The sequence below is a fragment of the Melanotaenia boesemani genome, chromosome 12, assembly GCF_017639745.1.
Source record: "Melanotaenia boesemani isolate fMelBoe1 chromosome 12, fMelBoe1.pri, whole genome shotgun sequence".
NCBI lineage: Eukaryota > Metazoa > Chordata > Actinopteri > Atheriniformes > Melanotaeniidae > Melanotaenia > Melanotaenia boesemani.
In genome coordinates, this window is record NC_055693.1 from 8,095,983 (window position 1) to 8,119,300 (window position 23,318).

The 23,318-nt window shown below is 39.4% G+C and overlaps 1 protein-coding gene across 1 annotated transcript in view; it reads left to right on the forward strand.

Annotated features, from left to right (window-relative positions):
• Window positions 1–16,434, forward strand: part of arhgap20 (Rho GTPase activating protein 20) — a 29,724-nt gene extending 13,290 nt beyond the window's left edge. The window contains exons 9-15 of the mRNA XM_042001152.1: window positions 327–533; window positions 4,594–4,784; window positions 5,084–5,248; window positions 6,149–6,258; window positions 6,577–6,766; window positions 11,870–11,981; window positions 13,097–16,434. Coding sequence (XP_041857086.1) covers window positions 327–533; window positions 4,594–4,784; window positions 5,084–5,248; window positions 6,149–6,258; window positions 6,577–6,766; window positions 11,870–11,981; window positions 13,097–14,718 — 2,597 coding nt within the window. The 3' untranslated portion in view covers window positions 14,719–16,434. The remainder of the gene's footprint in view (window positions 1–326; window positions 534–4,593; window positions 4,785–5,083; window positions 5,249–6,148; window positions 6,259–6,576; window positions 6,767–11,869; window positions 11,982–13,096) is intronic.
• The last annotated feature ends 6,884 nt before the right edge of the window (window positions 16,435–23,318 follow it).

Below are 23,318 nucleotides of genomic sequence, written 5' to 3' on the forward strand. Positions count from 1 at the left end.
TTCATAACTTAATTGAATGAAATGCTCACTTCCCTTTGCTTCGATTAGTATTTAAAAAAAAATGTAGCACTAATGTAAAGAGCCCACAGCTGGGCATCACTCCTGCTCAAGCATAAAAAACTCCACATCTGGGAGCGTTACAGTGAAAATGAATTCATAGTGAAAGTTTTTCTTTTCCTGCTAAATATTTCAGATTTGTCATTTCTCTGTGCCAGCCATGCCCTAATTTCTCTCACATCTATGCTTTTGGCTCCATATTTATGATGCACACGCTGCACAAACAAGACTCTCCACCTCTAACCTCTGGACTCTGACCTTTCATTCAGGCCACGAGTTTCCCTTCAGCATTAAGATGAGCCACATTCGGGATTGTGGGAGCGGTTCTGGAGGAGTGGGAGGAGTAGGGAGGGATCCAATCAGTCCCACAGACTGCCAAGGGGTGCTGCTGCTGGACCAGTGCCTCCCTCCAGACACTCAGTGCCAGTTTATACTCAGACCCAACAAAGCTATCCTCGGACCATCACAGCTTATAGGTAAGCTATACTGGCATGAAGCTGTGGGAGGTAGTGGTATGATAGGACTTAAAAATAAAGAGATTCTGCTCTGAGAATGAGTAGAGACCTTTTTTTCTAGTCCAGGTATTTCAAAATTGTAAAATCAAAATCTCCTCTAAGCTTTAAAAGTTACAGCTTTGGGGTAACACCCACAACAAGACAGCAGCAGCACAATGTTAACAGTTTGTCTCTGCTCAGGAACCTTTCCACAGCACCAGACTCCTGAACCATGTGCGTCAAAAGAGAGCTGTAAAGAATATGTGTTTTCCTTTAACATGACAGCTGAGGTTTTTAAGTACACAGTTGCTGTGTCCAGAATCCATTCATAAATCTAATTCTCTTTGAAACCGCTAGAAGAAATATGAGGATACAGAAGTATTAATGCAGAACAGAAAGTACTTCCCAGAATTTGTTCCTCTTACATAAACTGAAACATTATTTGTGCTAATTTTCGACAGTCCACTTACACTAGTGTTGAGGAAGAACCAACAGGTGGATGAGGAGAAAAGGAGAACAGTGGGAAAGGAGATTTTAATGGAGGAGGGGTTACAGCAGGGAGCTGGACAGACCCTGTATCAGAACAAGAAAAACAGTAGACAGACAAAGAGGACAAAACCCCAGCAGGGACAGAAGAGTGTGAGAATAGGAAGATGGAAAGTGAAAAGAGATGACACAGCTATTGAGTAAGTCCGAAGGCCAGAGGAGGTGAAGGAAAAATAAACAACCGACCTTGGCTGATAGAGAAAGAGGAATTTGAAGAGGAAGAAACTGAAAAGATGGTCTTAAAAAAAAAAAAAAAAAAAAAAGCAAGTGGGAAATTAAAGGGGGTGGGTGGGAAGGAAGGAAGAAAAACAAGATGACAGTGGACAGGAATGAGGACAAACTGTGGATACAGAGGATGGGATGGAAAAAAGATGACATGAGGTTTAGGGGGAAAACATGTTGTGGAGAAAAAGTGTGTTTTCCAGTCAAGGAGGCTCCAATTTGCCAACCACAAGCTTTGCCTCAGATTCCTTTTCTTCAAGCATAACAGTGTCTTACGTAATCGCTCCGTACCAGCCCGGTGGCCTTAGAGGACTAATTGCTCACCCTGAGCCCGAAATCTAATGAATGTATGGTTTACTGGGCGGTAGTCAAGCAGAAGCCTCTTTTCATGCCTTTTAAACAATCATGTTATAAGTTAACTGATGTATTAGGAGGATAAAAGCTTTGGATGTGTGAAAATAATAATAATAATAATAAACAAGGCTTCATTCATATGCAAAAATTTTGGGCTCAAGCTTAAAAAAAAGAAACAAACACATGGTGATTGTTTAAAATCTAAATTGTCTTTACTAATCTTGCCAGATGTATTGTTTTATTGCCTCTTAACAGGAAAAACAGCATCTTTCACCTGTCCGTATTTCTCTGGTAGATGATTAACATAAGATGATTGATGTTGCTCACCCAGTCCTGCCTCTGCTTCCTCATTCTCCTGTTCCAAATCTATGCCGTGCATACAGAGCTGTATTGACGTGACACCTGATTTACAGCGAGGTCATGTTTTTGTCAATGATGGCGAGGCACGCAGAGAAGTGCCAGAGCAGGCCAGTAACTCTGTTACTGAAGAACTTTCCTCCAGTGTGTATTTAGGCATGACGCCACAACAGATTATTAAATAATGAACTCTATCTGAGGTATACTGTGTGTTTTCTGGAGGCTTTTTTGGCAATGGGATCCTGCACCCAGTAAAATAATCTATTGTTTGCTAGAAGCCCATCCTTTGATACAAATTCCAACCCCTTAATAACATTAATGTCATTATTTCAAGATTGTTGGCAAATCAGAGTTGCTACAATTGTGTTTCATTAACCTAGCATGTTTAAAGATTTATTGCAGGTTTGTAGATTTAGCTAGCTTGTCTCAGATGGTGTTACCACAGTAAAGATTAAATAACATTTAAAAAAAACATTTTATTTATTAGGAAATTTGTTGAATAGTTTTTAATATTTACTCCGGTTATTTTTAACCGATTTCCACATTTCCACAGACTAAGTTAATATTTTCACTCTGTTTAATTTTAAAGAATTAGAAGACTTAATAGCCACACTATATACATTTTTTTCACAAACTGACTCTTTTTGAGGTCATAATAAAATGTCTATGATGTGCCTTGGTGAAAATAATAGAGACACAACAGCAGTTTCTTTTTTTAACATTAACTTCCTCCTTTATTCATGTGAATCATTTTATTAGATGAGGCGTAATCATGGTTGGCCTCGTTTGAGGTCTGTTATGCTCGATAACCCCCAGAGAATACACAGACCACATGGAAAACACTTGAAAAAACACTTGAAAGGTAATTTTATTCTCAGATCCTTACATTTCCCTTGTCTCCAGCTGGACCACGGACAGCTGGTGAGCTACCAACCCCGTTTTTTTAGCCACAGTCTGGTTGCAAGTCATGTGTCAAAATAGCCCATGTTGTTCATACGTGCATGGTTAATAACAGCGCTGAGAACTCAACATCATAACTCGCATATCTGCTTCATAAACTCTGGAGTTTCACTTCCCTCATCTTCTGTGGCTCATATGGGCAATATTTCACTAATGTTTGCTTTTGCAGCAACTGTTACCCTGATGGTGCAATCCCTGACACATTTAAATTCTGAATTTCCTCCTTCAGCCTGGTGGAAAGTGGAAAAAAGTCAGATTTCCTTGTCAGGATATAAAACAAAGTGATGTTGGAGCAGCTGGTTTATATCTAATGTCAACTAACATAACTTATAGAACGAATTTACCAAGAGCTAAAGCAGAAATACGGTTGGCGGAAGATGGATAACCTTTCTAGTGGTGTAACTCACTGAAAAGCACATTTTAAGGTACAAATGGTCCAAAACAACTTTTCAAAGAGATTTTCTTGGGGTTTTAATTAGTAGCAGCTTCAAGCACCTGACACAAAAAGCCTTTTTTTTTTAGTAAAGACTAGTAAATGTTTGGTATTAAACTATGTCAATAACTTAACCAACTATTTTTTTCACCACTACTTCATCGAATAGTATCTGTACTAGGAAAAAACACAGATGATGTTTGCACACGATCTCATTTAAAGTGACTTCAGTGCACACACAGTATGCAGATGTTCTGTACGGTTATGTCACAGAAGGTATGCAGATGCACTGAAGTCAGCTCTGCAGACAGACACTTACACAACACAGGTAGACACTGTGACATTGCACCACTGAGCAAACATGCAACTAGAAAGAGTGACAAGTGAGACGAGCTCAAGGCCCCACACGTCTGAATGAGCACATGCATGGATAACAGAGACCTATGTATACACACACGCCTCAAATTAAATGGTGTTTTTGAGCATGAACACGTCTGCTTCCATTTCCCTTACATACTCCCTCAGTAGTTCTTCCATGAATTGTTACAACCTCTGAAGTTGTAGGAAGGTTTTAATAATTTTTTTTACTATTAGTTCAGTTTTTTTTTTAACCATACTGTACAGGAGCATTCATAAGCTGCAACGCTTAAGTTTAGGTCCAGTTTCTTTAAGGCGGCCCTCCCAAAAATCCCATTTTGCTTTGATTAGTCAGCTGATTGATGCAAAATGGCAAGGAAGGAAGCTGCTCGTTCTTTGTTGGTGTATCAAACTAGTCACTTGGCATGTGTTTTGCACATGAGTTTTATGGTAATGCCAGTGAGGGAAGAAGAATGAGGTCAACAACGGAGGTGTTTAGGAGCTTAGGAACACTGTTTTCTCTGAGGGAGAATAACTCTCTGGTCTGAACTGTCAGCTTCATAACATTGCAATACTTTAAATTGCGCAATCGCCTTACAACATACTAAAGAAAAGGAGAAAAATCAGTTCACAACCTGGTTTTGGTAGAATGTGACATAAAAAAAAGTCATATTTGAGGCTGCATTATGGAGTGTTGTGATTCAGGCTGTAGGATTTGCTAGACGTTCATTCTACTAATGTCTATTAGTTCTACAGCTATCACACAAACAGCAACAGAAACCACAGTTTACCTCTTCCTCTTCCCCCCCACAGAGCCTGGTCAGCAGAAGTCTTTCAAGAGGAAGAGGTCATTGATCAACTGGCCTTTCTGGAGAGGTTCCAGCACACAGCTGGATGGCATGCCTCTGTCCCCGACGCTGATCTCCCCGACTCAGGGACGGCTGTTCGGGCGACCTCTGAGCTCCATCTGCTCTCCAGATCAAGGCCTCCCTAAGCCTGTTATGGTGAGCTGATTGGAGGTCACTTAGGCCAGTAGGAGGGGTCAGGACCTCCTCTTAATAGGTCATAGGAAGATTTTTAGATTGACTGTGTGTTTGTAAAAGGAAAATCCATTTATTAAGAAACATTTATATTGAAGCTTTTGCAAAAATATGCCACCATCATTAGTTCCTGTTTTTATTATGTGACTAAATTGCATTTACTGATTTTGGACTGTTTGATATGTCTGAGGAAGTAATCGTGGTCATTTTTACTTCCTCCTGGATTACTGACAAATAACTGTGTATTTTTCTGTTTTCTCAAGGACATGTTGGTGTTTCTGTACTTGGAAGGGTCATACACCAGAGGCATCTTCAGGCGGTCAGCAGGCGCAAAAGCCTGCCGGGAGTTCAGAGACAGGCTGGACAGTGGAACCGAGGATCCAGAGATCACACACCAGTCTGTGTTCGTCATCGCCACTGTCCTCAAGGTAACGCCCTCAACCGCACACACACACATCTTCGCCGTCTCACCCGTTTAAAAGCCAGACAACACAAAGCAGGCGCAACTGATGTTTGTCCAAAGTCACTCAAGACTAGACAGGATAATCTGTCTCCGTGCAGCCAGGCAGGCGGCCAGTCACTCTCACAAGGTGCATCATTGTTCAGGATCCAGGCCAAACAGCCACGGCTGTGTCGGGCATCCAGGGAGCAGCTCAGGTGTTTTTATTACAGAGATCATTCTTCTCGCGATGTGCTTTACAGAAATGAGTCAGAAAATAAGTAGAATATATTTTTTAAAAATCCAGCGTAGAGTATATTTTTAAGATAGAAAACATTAAGAATTCCACATGAAACTTTGCTCTTATTTCTACTTAGTTTCTTTGTATTCTTGTTGCAACATATACATCTGAGCATAATTTAAATCAAAGTGAAAATTCTTAAATTAACCAAACCTTATTATTAAGTTAATTTTAGGTGAGGGTTTGGCATTGTTTTAGCAATTTGTAGACTAAAAGAGTCACTCAGAGCCACATAACGTGAATAAAAATGACACTGATCACAGTTAAACAAAGTCAGAAGGCAGGAAGTCATTTCCATTAAAAAAAAAAAAAGTCTCCCGTACTGGGCCTGCATTTGTTCTACAAGCTTATTTACGAGCATTTAATAAAGATTTACAACACAAAGAGGCCAACTAGTATTCCTGTAACCAAGATGTAAGGCTGGTTCTGACTAAAATTGAGGATGTTTATCAAGTGAAATAATTAGAATAATAGGCTGGCGCTGTAATGTTACACCAGTTAGTAAATGTTAGCTGTTAACCACAACATGTTTAGGCTTGTCTGATGTAATAATTTTAATCAGTAAAAAAAAAAAACTTTTGCACACAGGACTTCCTGCGGAACATTCCTGGCAGCATACTGTGTGTGGACCTGTATGACCAGTGGATGGATGTGATGGAGGGGGAAGGAGGCGAGGAGAGGGTGCCAGCGGTCCAGAGGTAAGAGCTCTGAGTTCTAAAATGGTTCCTCTTCAAGGCTGAAATATTGCCTTTCAGTTCATAGTTTTACAACTCAGCTGTGTCATGAGCAAACACACAAAAACAGCAAGTCATAGTAATATTTGTTGCACACATAAAAGCATTTATTTTAAGGTAAAGAGCTGTTGCCGAAGAAAAAAATTACAAGCAACATTAAAGCAATTATGGAATAATTTCTGCAGGAATTACCTGCACACACCTGCTGGATTAAGGCTCTTTTACAGTGTGTTTTATGAACGCTGCTGTCATTATCTCTATAACTGATGTTATCTGCCACAGGTTGCTGGACCTCCTGCCCAGCGAGAATCTGCTTCTGCTGCGACACGTGATCGCTGTACTGCACTGTATACAGGGCAGCGCCCACGACAACCAGATGAACGCCTTCAATCTGTCTGTCTGTATTGCTCCCAGCATGCTTTGGCCTCCAGCCCCAAGTTCCCCTGAAATGGAGGGGGAGGCTACGAAAAAGGTACGAAGAAAAGTTAAACAGTGTTTAAAAAAAAAAGACTGTATGTAAAAAGAAAAAAAAAGGCAGGCAGGATGTTAGGAAATAAACATCCAACATGCCTGTGTATATTCAATATGTTTGTTATTAAGTGTGGACATGTTAGTGGGAATTTTATGATGTGCCACTGTGTGAGTGAGTTTGCATGAGTGAGACAGTGTGCACACTTTGAGGAATTTAACATTTCAGTGGAATAATATAGCATGAGTGTGGCTGAGCTACAAGGTCGTATAAAACCCACATGACCAAACTGACAGAGCCGTGTTTTTGATATTAAGGTGTTATTGACACAGGTATACACGCACTTCAGTTGGTGTTCTCACGCATACTTGATCTTGTTTTCCTGGGATGTGAACGGTGACCTATGAGCCGGAGTTGATCTACTAACACACATAAAACCCACATAGACACACACATACTCGCTGTCAGATTTGTCGCTCATGAAACAAAACCGGAAGATTCTCGTATTCAGATTCAGTCAAGGTGATAATTAACAGATTCCAGTTCAGTCAATTTCATGATAATCACTTTTGTTTCACTTTTATCCAATTTACTACTCTAATTTCCTCCAACTCATTGTAGACCAGCTCATTCTAATTCACTATGCTCAGTCAAATTCAACATAATCTTATTTACATATGGCCAATTCTTAAAGAGTTGTTTAGCGAAGGAAGCTAATAAATCAGATCACATCTTCAGTTTGTTTTAGTGTCCCATCCGTAGCGCGACCAGGATGCAGCAGAGGGCAAGAGCTACTGTTTATCAGGAATAAACCTCCAACAGAACCAGAGCCGGGGGGGCTCAATCTGCCTCAGCTGACTGGTGGAGAGAAAATGGGACAGTCGCAAAGACCACACGTAACAAAAACTATACATTTTCCATATATATTCAGTGTTTTTAACACATCTTATAAATCTTTAAGCTAAATTCTTCTGAAATATGCACATAATTGCCTGGAAATATATTCAGTAAAAGTAAAAGGCACCTGCCAGACACTTGGTGATGGGTGGAACGTGAGTGGAAATAGTAGTGGCTTTCTTGTAGACTCGTGGATTCTTGTGAGGTTAAAAGTAGCACTCCAATTTCTCCATCCTGACTTGGTCAGCCAGCCTAACCTGAAATGGCTTATTTCTCCAAGCAGCTGCTGCAGCCAAAGCCCACAGCCGAAGCCACCTCGCCCACCAGAACCCATCATCTAGTCCCTAAAAGCAATACAACACACATATCTTTTTCACCGGTGGTCCATGTGGAAAGTTGTTGTGTTGCAAATAATCTCTGTGGGTGGCTGGTTCGCCTATCTTTTCAAAAGCGAATGAAAATCCGTGTGTGCACGTTGAAATGGTTGAGATTCATTGAGAAAACATGCAAAGAATTTCCTACAGAATCCTGACGCTGAGCATGTGTGTGTATCTGTGTGGACAGTTGTGTCAGTAAACACACCTCTCTCTTTTTTTTGTCCACACACACATTCACACTTGTCAGCACAAAAATCCTCAACACCCACAAATACCAAAAGATCTGGTTTCCCAAATACTCCCCTGATAAAGCTTTTCTGCTTACATACTGCATGTTTTTGTGTCTGCTCTGAGCCCAGGCAGCATTTTTCTGAAAAAAAAAAACTCATACAAAATAACAAAGTGAGATTTAAAAACTTCCACTTTGTGGTCAGAATCTTTGGCTTTTTTTCCAGCCTTGTCTGGTGAATGCGGAGTTTTAGCAGACTGTGTTTTGCATGGGTGTCCTTTTCTCTTACATGCAGCATATAATTTAGATGTTTTTGTCATAAAAGCAGGAGCTTCTGAGATAAATGCAGCTTTAGTTTGTGCATCGTTTGTTTTGTGCTCATGCCTGGTTCCTAAAATGTGAACCAAACCCTAACATTAGCTTTGTTTTGCTTTTTTAAATAACTCTGACTTCTCTACCTCACTAAAACAGAGAGAGGGGATCCTCAGTTTGATGCACTAAGAAATGACCTCTTAATGCACATTTACACATGTGCTAACTGTATGTGCCTGCAGTATTGTATACTGTGACGGCTTCAGTTGTGTTTGTATAGCAGGCAAATATTTTGTGAATAACATTCAGCTCATCTACTTCCTTTTTTTTGAATGGTTTAAAAAAAGGTAAAGAAAACATCCTACATAGGTTAAGAAGAAGAAACAGTTGTGAATTGGCTGTTGACAGATGAATGGGTGAAAGTCTCCAGGATGCCCACAGGCTCTTTCCAATAGTGCCTTGTGTCACGTAGCAGCCCTCACTGACTGACAGGGAGGAATGCTGGTGAAGCAACTGAAGAGAAGGGCGGAGGAGATGACAAGTGAAATAGAAGAGAGATATTACACATTTCTGATCATTCTTATTCATCTTTTACTGTTTCAAAATTGTAAAACAATTGGTTAAAGCTTCTTGCATTATTAACTGGTAAACTAGAAAAACTAGTTGTCCAGTCTGCATTCTGTTTGCATATAGACTTGTTTATTTTTACAGGTAATTTGATGATTTTCATACAAAATGTTCTATTATTCAATGTATTCTTTGCATTCATTTCCCAGTTTAATGTTTTCCTAGCAGCAAGCCAAAGGTATTATCAACCCATCCCTGTCCTAACAGTTTGAGAAGGTGTTTTCCATTATATTCAGCAGCCCTTTTTACATCATGTGCTAAGCTCGATTAAATGTTTGCTTGCAAACTCTGTGCTCTTGCTCAGGAATGAGACCGTGGAATGTCACTGTGCAGATTGATGTCACAGAGGAGCAACAATCACTAAAGTTATCTACCCTTTAATCCAAAACATTCTAAGTCCTGTGAAGATGATTGAGTGGTTTCACGCCCCCTGAAGCAAATCACTGAGATGCCTTTGTGTGTTTTCTTTTAGAGATGGCAGATAGTAAAGAAGATGTAGCTAGGTGGGCATACAGTGAAGCTGCAGACTTAGCTGTCAGCCATTGTTTGGGTACAGTTGATGAGGAATTAAACAGTTGAGAAATGTGTGTTCATATCTGTGTGTTTGTTGTATAAATACTACCTCTCCCTGCAGGTTATAGAAAGCAGATCCGGGAATTACTCATATTTAAAGTAATATGTGAGCTGTGGGCTTTCCTGCAGCACTCATTAGCAAATATGGGTCTGGGTAGAGCTCATGCACGAACAGAATTGAAGCAGGAGAAAAGGTTGCATTTGCTCTGTAGTAACAGCTGTGAGGGATAAACTGCTCCTGATTGCATGAACCAAACTACTGTTGAACTCATTAAGTTGCATAACTGGAAAAAACAAACAAAAAACAGCTCATTACCAAATAATTTGTCAGGTAAATGTGAACAAATGGACAAGGGTAGTTCTTATAAAATATGTTTTTCCTCTCCAGCAATGACACAAAGCAGAATGATTTTACTGTTTCATGCTAAAAACTGTAACATGATCAAGATGGGGTTTGCTGTTTGTGCACCATTTAAAGATGTAGTCTTTCATTTTGAGCAGTAAGACATTCAGACAGGGAGACAGAAAATATCTGGCCCACTAATGAAATTGATGTATGTTTGTCACAGGGACATAAAGATGGCGGGAGAAAGAAACTAGTATATAAACATGATGGGTGGACATTTTCCACAGTTGGGGAGTCTCCAGCATTTCCAAGCAGCTCTGGTGTTTGCTGACAATTTGTGTCGGAGGACCTCATCCGTGTTTAGTGAATTTTGTCTGTTTAGTTTAAAAGGCGGTGTCTTCAGACAAGTTTTGTGATTTGTTTGAAGACGGATTCCATCTGGGCTGATAGTACTCATAAAGCTCAGATGCTGTTGGCATGTTTCAGAACTTAATCTGGTTGGAATGTAGACTCTTAAGGAAACAGAAAATTTAATTCCCTCTTTACCTCCAAATATCTGCTCAAATTTGATTTTTAAAAAATGGTATAACAGCAAACATGGGAAGCTACAAAAATATAAAACTTTTTCCAGTGATAGTCATTTAGGCGAATATTTAATCGAAGCCAATACATGATGTCAAATAATATCATCATGACATTATCAAGGACAGGAAAGAAGGAGTTGCAGGAGATGGAGAACTTCTCTGTTTCACCGTCACTGTGGAATGCAAATATTCCTGGAAAGCTGACGTCAGCACAACACAAACATTTCTCAAGATGATATGGGACACCCCCAAAAACACAACTTTTTAACACACATGTGAAACCACTGCTACAAATTTATTTGGGTCATAACTTTAAAGTGTGGCATCCAGTTGCTACGGTGCAAAAAAAGAGGAGTTTCAGCTTACAATGGGCTACAATAAACGTTAACTAAACAATGTGAATAGCATTACTTTAGTTTTCTACAGAAAGTTAGAAACTAGGGCATATTAGTGTTTAACATAGTTTGCTGGTTATAGAAAAGAAAAGAAATATTTGACTTCAAACTAAACAACTATAATAGCTTGAATGAAGAATATGGATTTCCGTTGTCAGTGATAGTTATTTCCGTTTAGTAAAATAGTTTGAGTTGTCTGGTGTGTCCCCTAGTGGAGTCCTCAGGTAACACATGTACACTTGCATGTCGGTGAATAATTGCAGCCTAATTAAAACCAGTTGTCTGGATGATTTTGTGGTTAAAAGGCCTATGAAACTCTGATAAACATGTCTTTAGGCCTAAAAAAGAAAAAAAAAGAAGAATGCATTCCACAAGGACCTAACATTTTAAGAGAAATAGAAGCCTTTTATTATTGTACGAGAACATCTTGTACCAGCCAACATAAAGATAACACATTCCAAGTGTGGTGCACACACTCTGCATAGGTACTAAGAGCTTGATCCAGCAGTTTGTGAGTTTATTCATCAGGTTGTGCTGACACACTCAGAAACAACTATGTTGGCATAATTTCTGCTGAACTTTGGCTGCTTCCATGAGGAACTGATACAACAATTGAAACTTTGCATAAACAGTTAACAGTCCTTCATGCATCTGTAAAACAATAAAAGTAACTAATTGTCAGCAGCTGCGGAACAATGATATAAAAGTCAACATGTTTTAATGTGAATGACTACATGATTTAATCAGGTGTTGTTTGTCTTTGCAGGTGTGTGAACTTGTTCGCTTCCTCATTGAGAACTGCAGCAGCGTCCTGGGCGACGTCACCTCGCTGTTCAGAGCCTACAGCCAGAAGAGCAGCAGCAGCGATCATGGATCTGGTAAGTACTGAGAACTGGAAGAAGAGAAGGAGATTGCACAAAGTACAGCAGGGCCCAATCCCAATTCCTACCATGGCTTACTACACGATGGTTTTCGATCTTGAACCAAGGCGCCCTTTTTCTTTTTGGGATCATGGACTAATGGTTATATAGACCTTTTAATAGGGGGATAATATGGATGGCTAGAGGACTGCGACCCATTGATTCCATCCAAAGAGGGGGGGTACCTTACCTCTGCAAATAGATGGATAGGACCAATTGTAGAAATTGGGCCTGGGTCCATGTCTGTTCTTGCCAGGATTACAATTTTTTATTTTTCTAGAACTTCCATCTTGCATCCTACCTCTACTCTGAGCTTTCTCCAGCCAGTAAGTCAGTCTGATGTCAACTCTTATCTCTCGTTCTGTCCCATACTCTTATTCTTATCTCTCTTCCTCAGATAATGTCCTCTTGTGTTTCATGGATAAATCAGTCAGTGTGTGCTTCAAAACAGCCAATGTGTTGATATCCAGTTGCCAGCGCTTGGCACGGTGCATAAAATGATGTAGCGTACCGCACAAAAAAGTTGGAAAGTGTGGTTTCTCAGCCTTGGGGCGCTGCTGGGCAATGACAGCTCAGGGATGTAAAAAATAAATGCCACAAAATGTGACAAACATATTTTTTAAGATCAGGAAGTTACATGGTTCTACTAATAAATGAATTGCTTTCTGTGAGGTGGGTTGAGACTGACTGGCTCTTTGTCTGACTGAGTTGCTTTGGCTCTTTTGGTCCTGTTGGTTGATGTCAGCAGATTGACCTGCAGTCATTTCAGTGACTGCTAAGGTCACAGGTGCTGATTAATACTGCTGAATCTCCTCATTCATACGTTGCACTAATTTTCCTCCTGGTGCTGTAAATAACCAGCAGAGGTCAAGGAGCACACAGCAGGATGATGCTTTGTCCTCTGTTCTCCACATCTCCAGCAGTGAACTGGAACTTTGTTCATTCAGCTGCTGCAGTTAAGATTCTTAGTTTCTCTCAAAATGCATTGGCTTTATAGAGGAAGCTTCTAGGGGGAAAAAAAAAAAACGTATTAAAGTTACAAAATTCTAACACTTTGATCTTTCTGCCTACAGATGTGTCGTCCTTTCAGATGAACGACTCATCCTATGACAGTCTTGAGAACGAGCTGAACGATGATCCGGAGTCTCCCTACCAGGAACAGCTGCCACTTTGTGATAAAGACAAGCCTGACAGCCGCAGCCGTGACTCTGTCATCACCCTCAGCGATGGTGACCCTGATCCAGATCCTGATGCCGACCTCTTACTGCAGCTCCCCCCTCTGGCAAGACCGAGGAGGTTCAGCCCTGCAGTGCGGCAGCCTCGCACCCGCCAGAGCAACGGCTCATCACAGGGTCCCAGGAGGCTAAGGAGGAGTTCAGAGCCTGCCTTGGCTTTAGCAAGCACACCGTCCTCAAACAACCTGGTGGTTCATGCTGGGGATCGCCACCTTCCTGTGAGGAAGGCGAGCTATGATGCTGCCATGGAGGGGGAGAGGGAGGAGGAGAACGAGGTGTTTCTGGAGCAGGGCCTGGACAGGTTGCAGCTGAAAGAGGAGGAAAAAGATGAGCGTGAAAAGAGAGGAGCCAAACTCCAGAATGGCGGGCGGAGAAAGGTGAAGCACGCACCTCCACCTCCGCTGCGACTGGATGCCAGCTGTTCCAGTCTGTCGTCACCAGCAACCTCACCAACGGGCTCCTCCCTCAGCTCTTTAGACTCCGCCTTCTCACAGTACTCCACTGACTATGCAACGAATGGAGCAGCCCTGCAGCAGTCACCCAGAAACTCCCCTCCTCAGAGGGAAGCTCTTCCTCATTATCAGCAATCTGCCCAGCCCCCACGAACCAGCCAAACCACACACTCACACGGCCTCCACCCTAATACGTGGCTTAAGAAGGATCGTTGTCTGTCGCTAAGGCAACCTGAAAGTGGACGCACAGAGGACTTGCCTGTGGTAAATGGAAATTCTTACCCAACCAGTAATGGCCACTCTGTTGCACTGGAAGCTGTGGGGATGAATCAGAACTGCCAGCAGAGATCTAGCAGCCCTCCATCCTACCAGCAGGCTCTACTGCAGCTGCAGCGCAACCGCTCTCCCTTCTACAGAGGGGCAGAAAAACCTCTGACAGTCAAAGAGCTGAGGCAGTTTAATGTCCAGGCCAGCGTCTACAACAAACCCCTCAACCCAACCTCCCATAACAACCCCACAACTCTGCTGGGAAGTGAGTGTGTGCAGCCTCCACAGGGTGTTTTCTATGGACAGAGTGCCACTACTCTGGTTCTCCAGAGACCAAAATCCCACTCTCTAACTCCGACTGTGGAAAGCCACAAAGGAAAAACTCTTCCCCGCCGAGCGTCCGAACCTGCCAAGGTCTCAGCAAACTCTGACCCGCCCATGAGCCTCACCTTGGACAGGCCTAGTGTTTTTAAACGTCAGCTGCAAGACAGACTGAGAGTGTCAGACGTGGACCCCAACCACGGCAAGACGCACCTCTGCCTTTCTTCCTCTGCCACCCGTGCCGTAAGGGACTACTTTTCCTCACAGAGTCAGGCGGATGCAGATACCTGCCTCCAGAGGAGTCAGGAGGTGGCGCTCGCTATCGTGCAAAGTAAGAAGGAGTGGCAGAGCAGGCGGTGCAGTGACCCACGACTGGAGGACTTTGAGCAGCTTTTTTTTGCGGAAGAGTCATATGTGTAAATGAAAACTTTGTATAGACAAATTGTAAATGGGAGGCCGACTTTTATCTGATATGTTCATTTGTTATAAAACTGTTATCTTTATTGATATATTCTGCCATATAAGTTTTTTTTTTTTTGTTGCCAGTTAGTGTAATGGTACTTCAGAGACTAAAATGGTACTGATTTTCCCCTGTTTGCTGCATAATAAATAGTGATCAACAAAACTTTAGAGGTGGCTGCACCAAGAGCCCTTAAGTAATTTAGATCTCCAAAATAAAATGTTGGAAAACAGACAAATTGGACAACTAAATCTTTAAACTTAAGCTTTTTTTTTCCTTTTGTCATTTTCTCTCTGACTGTAATTTTGCATCCTCAGCACAAGGAGACATCCTGGTGGAGCTTTCCCCAAAAAAAAAAAACAAAACAGAGGACAAAGAATCTTTTTAACTGTGGAAACTTGTAAAATGTTTATAAAAGTACATTTTTACATCTCCTAACGCCAGTAGAAAACACACAAGTGGCTTGTTAAATGTCTTTAAAACAGTAAAACCATTGAGCTCAATCTGCTTGAAAATGTAGACACCTGCAGTGTTTTCTTCAGTACTGCTGCGAGAGGAAAGTTGTAACATAGATGTTGTTGTACATACTTATTCCTTTAAGCCAGGGGTATCCAGCACTGATCCTCAAGGGCTGCAGTCCCACAGGTTTTAGACGTCTCCCTTCTCCAACACACCTCATTCAAATTTATTAAATGGCTTCTCAGAAGCTTGTTATCTAGTTCTAGCCCAAGCATGATGACCCATTAATCTGATTCAGAGGTGCTGCAGCAGGAAACATCCAAAACTTGCTGGAGAGCAACCTTCGAGGACCGACTTTGACACCCTTGGCAACATATTTTTGTTTAAAGCCATGTGCATTTATTACATGAACTATTCCTCTTTTACAGGTTGAAGTGTTTGTCTGAATCAGTGAATCAGTAGAGATGGTATTTATTATTTCGTTTTTACATACACCTCCTAGAGTGTTGTTTTTAGAAGCTCTGGATTGCGTCTGAGTGACTGGGCGTGGATGGGAGGTTGTCGTGTGTGTTTGTGTGGAAGACAGCCAGAAAGTTGTTAAATATGATGGGATTTTCTTAGGGAAAATTATGAGAAGACCTAAAACATTTTGCTGTTGGCGGACTTCATTATTTTCTTTAAGAAACTCTATTAGTGTGTATGTGTGTTTGTCTCCAATATTGTATGTTTTGTCCATAATATGATCCTCTTTTTCAGTGATGCTGACATTGCAGTGTTTATTCTTAGGCAACTTAATAAATGACCTTATTTCACTGTGTATTAATCTAATGAAAAGTACGATTACTGATTTATTAGTAGCACAATGAGTAATAAACAGTGTTATTTTGCATAATTTTTTTCACAGGATAACACTATAAAAAGGCCATTGTCATCTTAAATGTTGCCTCAAAAAGTACTTTATCCTCTTTTTAACTTGTATAGTTCTGCATATTTATAATACAGATATATATAAATATATAATTATATGTTCTTGTTTCGTTGTATGTTGTGTGAAAAAATCTAATGTGTATTTTTGTACGTGCCAATTCTGCTGCTGCTGTCTTTAACAGAAAGTATATTTGCTACCAAACGCACCCTTTGTATATTGTGTACATCTGAAGTGTAATGCTCACAAGAAGAAAATCATTGATTTTTTAATAAATGTTCTTCTGAAAATACTCACTGGATCATGTTTGAGTTTGTTGTCTTTAGAAAATGTCCTGTCTTTGGAAAAAAAATCACCAGTAAGGGATACAGGAGGAGAAAATAAGAATTGAACTTTATAGCAAATGAATGAAAACATGACTTCTGATTTATTAAAAAACAGTTCTGTTGGGAAACATCCCATTACAGATGCAGCATATATAAGCATTAGGTTTTAGGTTGACAGTACTTGAAGCAGAAAACATGTCATCATACCAGCAAAAAGTGTCCTCTACAGACGTGGACAAAATTGTTGGTACCCTTCAGTTAATGAAAGAAAAACTCAGCGGTCACAGAAATAATTTGAATCTGACAAAAGTAATAATAAATAAAAATTTCTATGTAATTTTGCTTTTCAGCTATCCTTCAACAGAATTATTTAAAAAAATAAACTCATGAAACAGGCCTGAACAAAAATGATGGTACCCTTACCCTTAACTGTGTTGCACAACCTTTTGAGGCAATCACTGCAATCAAACGATTCCTGTAACTGTCAATGAGACTTCTGCACCTCTCAGCAGGTATTTTGGCCCACTCCCCATAAGCAAACTGCTCAGGTTTGAAGGGAGCCTTTTCCAGACGGCATGTTTCAGCTCCTTCCAAAGATGCTCAATAGGATTTAGGTCAGGGCTCATAGAAGGCCACTTTAGAATAGTCCCGTGTTTTCCTCTTGGGTGTTTTTAGCTGTGTTTTGGGTCATTGTCCTGTTGCAAGACCCATGACCTGCGACTGAGACCAAGCTTTCTGACACTGGCCAGCACATTTCTCTCTAGAATCCCTTGATAGTCTTGGGATTCATTGTACCTGCACAGATTCAAAACACCCTGTGCCAGATGAAGCAAAGCAGCCCCAGAACATAACAGAGCCTCCTCCATGTTTCACAGTAGGGACAGTGTTCTTTTCTTCATATGCTTCATTTTTCCATCTGTAAACATAGAGCTGACGTGCCTTGGCAAAAAGTTCCATTTTTGTCTCATCTGTCCATAGGACATTCTCCCAGAAGCTTTGTGGTTTGTCAACATGTAGTTTGGCAAATTCCAATCTGGCTTTTTTATGATTTGTTTTCAACAATGGTGTCCTCCTTGGTCGGCTCCCATTAAGTCCACTTAGGCTCAAACAGTTTTGTCCATGTGTGTATTATTGCTGAACAGAATGTGGCAAGTCAGGGATTACAGTCAGAGACATCACCTATCATCTTTCTCTAAACACTTTCCCTTGACCTCCTTGGGAAACAGCATGAGGTGAAGAAGAATCTTAGGACTTAGGAAAAACCAGCTATGATGCAATGAGAATTTCACCATACTTAGATTAGACTGTGATGATGGTTTCCAGAACTGAATTTATAGTTTTCATAAAATAAAATGCAAAAAAAGGACATGGAATTTCTGACCCCCCTCACAGCAGGAAGGTTCCTGTTTTAAATCTCAGTTAAAAAAAAACAAAAAAAACGACCTAACTGACCCTAACATTTAGGGAGCTGATAGTCGAACTGGCCTTGGTCAGACAACTGTACTAGTACTTTTCCACACAAGTAAATTTAATTGTGGACACAGAGGACCTCCACCCTCCTCCCTCCAAGATTGGGATTAGAGAGATCTTTTTGGCTTTTGAGTAGTTGTGTAAAATGTGGTACAAATGTTTTGTACTTGACTTTTAGACTTGTATTTTGTGACTTGTATTTTCAGACTTGTAATATTTATTTGTTTCCTGACTTTTATTTATTTTCAAACTTCCAGAATTAATCCGTACTAGACTGGATTTGTACATGTATTTGTTGTCACACTTAAAAATATGGAGACACAATTTAAAAAGTATGTGTATAAGTTACAAAGCTTGTACCCTTCATATCCTATTCCTTAGATGGTACCTGCCTGACTGCATTTTTTCAAATGTAAAGTTTGGTGGAGGGGGGTTTATGGTGTGGGCTTTGCCACTTAGTTCCAAGGAAAGGAACTTTCATTGCACTAGCATGCCAACTCATTTTGGACAATCTCATGCTCCCAACTGAGGGAACAGTTCGTGTCTGAAGGCAGACATCTTTTTTTTTTAATATAGTTTATCTAAAAGAAAAACCTAGATACAAACACAATATGAAATCACTTGAGATACTGTCAGACTTCCAGCTATGCCCAACTTACAACATGTTTAAATTGAATGCATATTCAGACATTTTGCTGAAACTAAACAAGGCTAAACAGTACTCTTCACACAGATTTTCCCATGTCAAATCCAAACTGATTTCACTGTTTCTTGTATCTGGACATCTTTACATCTTCTTAACATTGTGGGACGAACTGCTTCCTGACATTAGCATCACTACTGATTGCTGCCTTTTTATATCAAAGCTGAAGACACTTTTAGATTGGCTTTTAATTCTAACTAGGGCAGTCTTGTTTTTAGGTGTATTTTGTTATTCTTATTTTGTATGTTTTATGCACTTCTGTATGGCTCTTAATACTCTGCAGCACTGTAGCACTTTCTAATTGTGTTTCTATGTGTTATTTTAATTATTTTATGTTTTTATTTGTTGTTTTTACATACTTTTTATGGCTCTGTTGTGAAGCCCTTTGGTTATTGTAAAGGGCTATATAAATACAATTTGATTGATCGATTGAACTAATGGATGATTTTTTTAAGCCTTTCCATTGTGATTCTCCTAACAGCACAATATAAGAACATTATATTTTTTTCTTCGTGATTGTTTCTCTGAGCTTTAGTTTGTCTTTTGTGGAAGCTGTTGCCACATATTTCAATAAAAAACAGGCCACGAGCAGTCAGGGGTGAATCATTTATTTATAGAGATGTCTAAACCATGAGAAAACATCATTGACTCATCAAAAACTCTCTGATCTGCACCCTTATGGTCTTCATACTTTCCAGTGTGGGTGACATTGTGATCAACGGGTAACTTACTGCGGCTATGCTGGCCCGATGTTGGTCGTCCGTTGGCCCAGGTTACATGACAAAACAAACACAACTTTGCTGCATCATGTAAATATGCTTCATAAAACTCATTTCACAAGTTTTCTTTGCATAACTGTACCAATCTGATTGGATGAATCTGACAGAGAATGCTATCAAACTGAAAGGACTGAAACTGTCAGAATAAAAAAATAAATATAGAAATATAAAAATGGCTCATTAAAACAAACTGATTTTACAATAAATTATACAACAAAATGTAAAAAATAGTTTTTCAATTAAGAAACCTAAAAAAAACATGACACAAATGTATATTTCTTCTGGCATTTCAGCTGTTTTAAATGAACTTTATGTTAATATTCCTATTTATTTACTTTTCCATGTCATTTTCAGTTCAATTTATTTATTTACTTGGTGATTTTTTATTCTTTCCTCCTTTATTTTTATGTCTGTGTTTATTGTATGTTATTTTCCTTTTTCATTTTCTTTTCCAAGCATATTTATTTCTCTGTTTCCTTTTTACATTTCTTTATCTCTTTTTTTATTTTTATCTGTGAAAAGAACTTTACGTCTTACGGAAGCGTGGAACTGTCACCCAAAAAAAAAAAAAAAAAAAAAAAACTGGGACCTTTTCGTATAAAGTTATAACTTCACACGTTTCACGTTTTTACAATAAACTTATCACCTTATAATGTGATAAGGTCCCAGTTTTTTTTATTTTGATGACAGCTCCACACTTCCGTACTTTATAAATAAACTTTACTTACTTACTAAATATGACATAGCCTGGACTTTAAAGCTGTTTAGAATCTATTATTAAACTAAAAAATAAAATAATAAATAAAATAAAAAATAATAAAAAAAAATAATAAATATATACATATATATAAAACTTTCCCAAAGAATATGTGCAACCTTTTTATGAATTGAAAAAAAAAATTTAAATGCTTGATTCAGGTCTTTGTGTTGAAGCATTTGTCGGATTTCGTCTCAGGGAGTTACAGGGGTGGGCAGGAATTAGAAAAAAATAAGTTTTGTACCATCTTCTTAGAGATGATTAGACTGAAAATGCTTCAAAGCTTATATGACTTATTCCAGACTTAATAAAATAAATCCTTGTTCTTCAGATCTTCTCTGACATAAGGCGATTTCAGGTCAAACTGATTTAGACACTCACTGAGGGTTATGAGGACCAGGGAGCTTCCCAAAGAACAACATATAAACCTTCACAGGCAGTTTCTCTGGCTGTATGGATTTTATCAGACTTGCTCCACTGACCACTTTTTACTTCTTGATATAGGATTTGATCTGAACATGTGAAAAACTGCTATAAATCTGAGATCACCAGACTCCCGACACAAATGGTATTACCTCAAAATTACTACAGTTATATCTTTAGGACATTTTAGGACATTTTATAAAATGCAAATATTTTGTATAGCCATAATGCATTTTACAATCCCAATTCTAACAAAGTCGGGACACTAAGTAAAATGTAAATAAAAACAGAATGCAATGATTTGCAAATCTTATTCCCAATATAAAATAAACAGCAGACATTTCACAATTTCATGGGAAATGTTTGCTCATTTTAAATTTGATGGCAGCAATGCATCTCAAAAAAGTTGGAACAGGGGTAACAAAAGCTGGAAAAGCAAATAGCACAAATAACTGTAGGAGCATTTTACAACTAATTAGGTTAATTAGCAATAGGCCAATAACACGACTGGGTATGAAAAAAGCATTTCAGCCCCATTTCAGAACGATGTTAATTAATGTAAAATTGCAAAAGCTTTGAGGATACTACCATCTACAGTATATAATATCAAAAGATTCAGAGAATCAGAAGGAATCTCTGTGTAACATGGGACAAGGACAAAGGTCAAAATTGGACACTCATGAACATCAGGCCTTCAGGCAGCACTGCATTCAAAACATGCAATTCACACAATCCACAGATGCAGCTTAAAGCTGTCTCATGCAAAGAAAAAGCCATATGTGAACATGACCTTGGCCACAATCTTCTTTGGGCAAGGCTGATTTAAAATGGTAGAAAACTGTTCTGTGTGGATTAATCAAAATTTCTTTTGGAAATCATTGGACTAATGAAGAGAAGGACCATCCGGCTTATCAACACACACTTCAAAAACCTGCATCTGTCTCTCTGTATATGCATGCTCCATTTAGAATCATCTATATCTGCATCCTAATATATCTAAGATTTGATCTGAACATTAAAGCGACCACACTTTTTTGTTATATTATGTGGTTCTTTACAATTAACTAGCCTACATTTTGTTATTTTGGTTGTTTTCTGTTCTGTGTTGTTTCTGCAACTAAGAACAGCAAAAAAAACTAAACAAAAAAAACAAAACAAAAAAAACAAAAACAAAAGGGGGATGGTCCAAAGTTCAGGCTACCCATTTTATATCCGTTAGAAACTTGGAGACACTCAAACATTTACTGAACCTTTTAAGATTTTCATACCTGTCTCTGAAGTAAACAACATTTCATCAGGAACAAAAAGGACAGGCTGCAAGCAGAAGGAGAAAAATGCTTTCATCCAGTCCATCACCTTGCTACATACACTATCAAATCAGTTCAGTTTGTTTTCTGCTGTCGTGGAAAAAGCTTTTGCAGATGTCATTGCAAATTTTGGCATCTCAGTTTCCTGCCCTTTCTATCACCCTTCATAACAGAACAGTTAGAGGAGAAACTAAGGTAGAAGGTGAAGGTTTAGAGAGGGCGTCTTGGAGTCTCAGATTCTTGACATTTCAGTGCCTGGTCAAGGAGTCAGCAGCAGTGACAGCTTCAGTCTTATCAAGATGAGCTTGAAGTGCAAGATAACAGGGTGTGGTATGAAGCGAGCAGGCGGGTTTTCTTTGAGATGATTGACTCAACAGCACCTAAAACTCCTTTAAAAGATTATGTGTATCACAGCAGTGGTTGTCAACTTTGTGTTAACTCTGTAATTTTTTAAGGTTCTGTGGGTGTTCTTCAGCAACAAATATCACCTGCAACTTTATTCACGGAAGAGTTTTTTTTTAATATTGAGGCAGAATGTGGTGCTGTTGCCATCCATGCACATCTGCAGTCATCCAGGTTATGATAAATTTAGCTCTTAAAAATGTTGCAAATAAGTTCCAAATGAAATGCATGCAGAAAACAGGCAGTTGTGTAAATTTATGAGTTCATTTATTTTTTATTTTAATGCACTCGTCATGCCTGCCTTTGGTGGCAGGTGCACATTTAAGGTCATAAACCTGCAGCAGCACACCTGTTAAATGAGTCTATCAGGGGTTATCACATTAATTCCACACATATAGGACAGTATGTAACTCTTCTGCATCTAGATCGCACATAAAGTACTAACCACAACGTACCTGCTGTGATTACAGTTCATTGTTAGGTGTGTTACTGCAGCAGACCGTAGACCAACAACAAATGGTGACATGTTACTTTACATTAGCATTTGAAAATGATTCATTTTAGTCCCACCATGATATTTTACTAAAGGCGGATTTATACATGCGCGGCATCTGCATCACTGCCGTAGGGGCTGCCTAGCTCCGTGGAGGCCTAACAAGCACCTCTTCCAGACCTGACGTGCACCCCTGCTATGCAGACAGTTACGAGCATAGATACCTACAATAGGTCTAGATGCTTTGTGGTGGATCTGTGGTATCTAAGAGAAGGTGAGTGATCTGCACAAACATAAATACTCTTATTTCGCTGAAATCTTGACGGATTTACAAACAGTTTGGTTTCTTACAAAAGTGATTAACGTAACTTTAATTCTCGAACATGTTGAAATTGCAGCTTTTGTCTTTAACAAAATGACTTAAATGTGCAGCATAGTTGTGTTCTCCGTCAGAAGGCACATAACTCTAAACAACTTGTTTTTATTACTTTATTTAACTGAGTACTTTAGTCCCTA